The sequence below is a fragment of the Gracilinanus agilis genome, chromosome 6 (genome assembly GCF_016433145.1).
Source record: "Gracilinanus agilis isolate LMUSP501 chromosome 6, AgileGrace, whole genome shotgun sequence".
Taxonomy (NCBI): Eukaryota; Metazoa; Chordata; class Mammalia; order Didelphimorphia; family Didelphidae; genus Gracilinanus; species Gracilinanus agilis.
Window position 1 is genome coordinate 278,952,839 of NC_058135.1, and position 5,328 is coordinate 278,958,166.

The 5,328-nt window shown below is 41.7% G+C and overlaps 1 protein-coding gene across 14 annotated transcripts in view; it reads left to right on the forward strand.

Moving 5' to 3' along the window:
• Positions 1-5,166, forward strand: part of CTNND1 (catenin delta 1) — a 58,234-nt gene extending 53,068 nt beyond the window's left edge. For 11 of the 14 annotated variants that reach the window (XM_044681375.1, XM_044681383.1, XM_044681378.1 and 8 more), the window contains 4 exons: positions 1,506-1,568; positions 2,205-2,305; positions 2,734-2,820; positions 3,088-5,166. In XM_044681375.1, the coding sequence (XP_044537310.1) occupies positions 1,506-1,568; positions 2,205-2,305; positions 2,734-2,820; positions 3,088-3,099 (263 nt within the window). In that variant the 3' untranslated portion in view covers positions 3,100-5,166. The remainder of the gene's footprint in view (positions 1-1,505; positions 1,569-2,204; positions 2,306-2,733; positions 2,821-3,087) is intronic. The other 3 variants (XM_044681382.1, XM_044681384.1, XM_044681385.1) reach the window with 3 other exon arrangements.
• The last annotated feature ends 162 nt before the right edge of the window (positions 5,167-5,328 follow it).

Here is a 5,328-nt window from a genome sequence, read left to right on the forward strand (position 1 = left end):
CTCCCCCCCCCCCCCCCCCCCCCAGGGCAGAGGAACCCTTCATGACTACATTTTTTCACATCCCCTGTCCCCTCTGCCCAGCAGCTTGACAGGAGTGTTCCTTCCCTTCCTGGGGCAGGGGGTGGTGGTAGCATGGCATTCAGTCTCTGGTAGGGGGTTAGCACTCGGTATAGGGGGTGAGGTGGGGGTGGGGCCTCATCTTTCATTGCTTTTTAAGCTATAGTGAAGGCTATTTCCATATGAATTAATGATAGTCAATCGTGATAAATCAGTGCATAATGGATAAATGGTCAATAGATAGGAACAGACAGTTTTCAAAAGAAGTGCAAGGCTGTCACTTGGAAACATGCTAAACTTCAATAATAATCAGAGGTACAAATTAAAACAACTTTGACTCAAACTGATGAAAGTAAAACTGTGAAAGACCTTCCAAGCCAATAAGGTTGTGAAGAAACACATATATTCATTCATTCATTATTGGTGAAATTTCAAATTGGCAGAATTTTTAAAAGAGGAATAGGCTTAGTTTGACCTAATAATTCTATTCTTGGGAATATCCCCTTAAAATCTTGGATCTAAATGATTGTCTAAGTGTTGGTATTTTTTTTTCTCACTGTAGTTTCCTCAAGTAACCTTTTTCATCCTTCCAGAAAGCCATCCCATATAATAAATAGCATTTTTTTTTACAGAAAAAGAAGAGGAAAAATTTGGTATAGTTAATCATTCATCCAAAAAGTCTGGAAATAATGTGTAGTGTGTAATACTTGTCAACCTATAGCCTCTGCAAAGGAAATGGAGTTGGGAGTATTTTCTTATTTCTTCTTTTCAGATGTGCTTGTCTTCAATAATTTTGCGACATTTACTTTTGGGGGGGGCGGGGTTGAGAAGGTTTCTATTTACGTTGTTCCAGGGTCAAAGTATACATTTTCTTGACTCTGCATACTTTACTCTGCACTAGTTCAGGTAGATTTTTCCATGTTTCTCTATATTCATCTTATTAGGTTTTTTTTTTATAGCATAGTAGTATTCTCTTACATTCATGTACCACAGTATATTTAAGAATTCCCCATTGATAGGCATCTGTTTTGCTTCCAATTCTTTGTTATCTCAGTAAGTACTGCTATAAACATTTTGGTATATATGGAGACTTTCTTATAAATGGCCTCTATAGGATATAAATCTAGTAATAGAATCTCTAGGTCTAGGAGTGGACATTTTAGTCGCTTTATTTGTATAATTCCAAATTGCCTTTCAGAATGGCAGCACTGATTCATAGCGCTACCAGAAATGTATCAGTGTGCCTGTCTTCCCACAGTTCCAATACTTCCCATCTTTTGTCATCTGTGCCAGTTTGCAGAATATGAGATAAAACCTCAGAGTTGTTTTGACTTGCACTTCTGTTGTTAGTGATTTGGATTATTCTTTCATTTAATAAAGTGGGGGAAATGACAGCCAGAAATTAGGGTGCTCAATTTTTGACTTAATCACGTTTTGTTTTTATTTAGATAAAAAACCTGACAGGGAGGAAATTCAGATGAGCAGCATGGGCCCAAATACCAAATCATCAGGTAAGGTTCTTGTTTTTAACTCTCCTAAATAAGGGAGAGGGGCTTCTCATCAGGGTTGGGGGAGGCTACCTAGATCTATACTCTCTCATTTTAACTTTTTTTTTCCTCCCAGTGGTTTAACTGGCCAGAAATAATAGAGGTCTTTTTTATTAATGTTCCATGTGGGGAACTTAACCTCCCAATTGCTGGTAATATAAAATTCAAATCTCATTTGCCTAATTTTTAAGGCCCTGGCTGACCTCATTCTCTCTGGCCATCCTCATTTCCCATTTTTATTCATTCTCATCCTCTGATCCAGCTAGGCTGATTTCTTTCCTGCTATGTATAACACTGCTCTTTTTCTTAGGACTCCTATGCTTGCTGCACCCTCCCTCTTTGCCTATCTGAATTAAACTTATAGGATGCTTTGCTAGTTCCCTCTCCCTAAACCCTATCACATAGTTTATGATAAATAATTTAAAAACAATTCAACACAGTATATAGTTAAATGCTCACTGTTAAATTAAGGTAGTCTTATTTTCCCAAATAAACTGAGGCCAGAAACAGTCTAGTTTAGCACAGAACACAAAAAGGCCCAATGAATATTCGATTAGGTACTAGCAGGGGATAGTACATCTATGTGTGCTTTTCTTTCAGATAATTATGCCACATTGAATGAGAGGGGAGACCACAACAGGACACTGGACCGATCTGGAGACCTGGGTGAAATGGAGCCATTGAAAGGAACACCCTTAATGGTAAATATTTCTTTGATCCTGTTAGCCCATCTAATCTGAGTCTGTTTTTTATCCTTCTAGGTTTTATGGAGCTTATGTTTGTTTGAAAGCACACTCGCCAGACACTCTTATTTAAATTCAATAAGATCTCTAAGAGAAAGAGATCCGTTTTCCTTCATTTTGAGTTTTCTTGGACCCTCTGATATACCAGAGATAGGGAAAAGATTGCTGCAAGCACATTTTTTATATGACTAACACCACTCTCATCTGTCAGTCTCCATATACCATATGCTTTCCTTCTGTCTCTACCATTTTCTGAAAGTTCATCCCTTTTCAAGTTGTGTTACTGCTCACTTCAGAAGTTCTAAAACCTACCTGTGGTTTGGCATGCACTAACATGACTTTCTGTCATCTCACTTTCCATACTAACAAATTGCATGTGTTTACAGCAGGAGGAAGGACAGGACTCACTGGAGGAAGAGGTGGATGTTTTGGTTGTGGATGATGAGGGGGACCAGTTGTCTTATCCCCCCATGGTATGTCCCTCAACCACATGTGAGGTCCTTCTCAAATCAGACCTTTGTGTGCCAGCAGGGGATCAATCATACCGATCAGATTTGGCCTGAGACTGTCGCAGGCCATAATGGTGCTTTGGGGATTCTGCGACAATCATGCCCCTGGGAGGCTGGGTCATTCAGCTGGTGATCAGAAGCTCCATTGGGTGCTGTTTTCCTTTCTCCAGATTTACCTTGGTTATCTTCACTCCAACCCTTTTAACCCTCTTCTCTCTTTTTTCCCTACAGCAGAAGATTTAGCACCACTGTTTCAAGCTTCATCTGGGTTTATAATATATGTACTTTTATTTTTTGGTGGTGAAATGGACTGATGATTCTACCCCTTCCCTCGCTGGACTATTGTGCCAACTGCCAGGCTGCCTCCTGCCCTCTCAGCCCTATGTGGCTGCCTTCCTTTTCTCAGCCCCAATCTCTTCCAATGATGCCTGCCCTTCCCTCCCTGACCCTGGTTTCTCCTAAGGAGTCTGACTCAGTCACTTGCATAGGATGCCTCAATTTCTCCTGCCTTGAGAAACTGCTGCAGATTCTTTCTTTTACCAGCTCTCCCCAGAGTTACTGGTCCTATATGGAGATTGGGAGAAAGTTTGAGATTCTTCATTGAAAGCCATGGGAAGAATTAGAAGTTGATTTCAATATATCTGATATCCATCAGAAGCTCTCATGTTTTGACTGATTTTTCCTTTATTTTTTTATTTTATTTTATTTTATTTTTTTTGTGAGGAAGGAAATTTTTTTTAAATGGGCAAGAAGAGAATTCTTTCTTCCCTCCTCCTATTCCTAATGGATATTTTGGTTTTGAAGCAAAGAATATTGGTAACATTGGCACATTCCATTTGGGGAAGGAGGTATCTCATACAAGGGATCCTTCAGAATAGGAAACCTTTTCTCCAGGGCAGGGACCATCTAAGGATTTTTGACTTTTTAACTCACTGTTAGTGAGTAGCTGCCGCCCTCTGTTGAGTCTGTCTCTACCCTTCATTCCTCATCCTATCCCAGATGTAATGGCCTCATCTGCTTCAGAAGTCTTAGGAAGGGGATCAAAGCTATGCTGTTAAGAGAATGTTCTTGGGGGAATATGTTGGAGGATTGTGGAAGGCGGAAATGAGATCGTAAAAAGTCAACTCCCTCATCTAGGAAGCAGGGAGGAATGTACATAAGGCATTGGTCAGAAGTTGAGGTGGGAAGCTCTAAAGCCTTTTTTTTAAACCCCTTTATCTTTCCCCTCTCCTTTCGATTTACCTGGGGGGTTGGTTGGCTAAGAGAAGGATTTTTATGTACATAGCTCCCGCCCTTCCTCATTCTGTGCAGGGGGGCTCCCCTGGCTTTGCCTCTCCCATGTGCCTTTGGCCTGGGTGGTCCCCTCCCCCCATGTGCCTTTCTTTGCCGAAGCAGCCTCATTTCCAATGATTTTGCATATTAGATTTTGTTGTTTCCCCACTGAAGCTAAGAGAAGATCAAGTAATAGAATCTTAGGGCCTAGAGGAACCCAAATTGTCCTTTTGGTCTGGGGGGAGGAGATGACCCTTTATTTCAGCCTTAACATATTTACACCCAGCAGTGAAAGTTGGGATTTCCAGCAATAATCCTACTTGGATAAATCTTAAAATGTTGGGCTGCAGGGGTTGGTGGTGAGACATGACCCCCAGATTCCCAAATTTCAACATCATCTCTGAAGGGTTTCTGGGAAGTCGAGGCTCTCTTCCTCCTCTGTAGCTCAGTGCATTTGAGCATGGTAGCAGAAGAGATAGCTGCTATGTGGATTGGGTTTGTTTGTTTTTTTACCCTATTCCTCCCTCACTAAAATTCAAGGCCACATTCAATGAAACTGGAAGACCACCCCCAAGTGTTGATTATTGGGTTGGGAAGGAGTACCCAGCCACCTTGCCCTAAAGCTTGGGGGCCCTATTTCCTTCCACCCCTTGCTGGTAGAGGGGAGCCTTTTGCTCTCTCGGTGACCCCAGGAGCACGCACACTGCACAGAGGGGAGTGGGTCCCGGCCTGAACTGGGCCTCCTTTTGGTCCCCCTCTCCCTCCTCCACCTTTGTCTCTTTCCTTTCCCTCTGGTGCTCTTTTGTTTTCTCGGTGGGGTTGTGGGTATCAGTACAGATATGGGCTTTGGGGACCTTTTTAAATTTTTTGTGTGACTATAAAACACTAAACACTCAATTCCAGAAGAACCAAAAACCCTACCTCCCCACCGAACACTACCACGGGACATGTCTTCTCTGCTCCATGCCCCTTTCTCTTTCTTGTTAACGCTTTTAAAAACAAATGAGTTTTTTATATAAATAAAATTTTTAAAGTGTGTATGTGAAGGAATTCTGAGTCATTGATTCAAGCCATGTCTCTGTTTTGCCTGGTGCCTCAGGTGTTTCTCAGTGCCTTACATCATTCCCACTGCAGCCCCTAGGTTATAGCAGGATTACAGAGAAGTTCAACGAGGCAGTCCTATTTCTATGATGCAGTGAG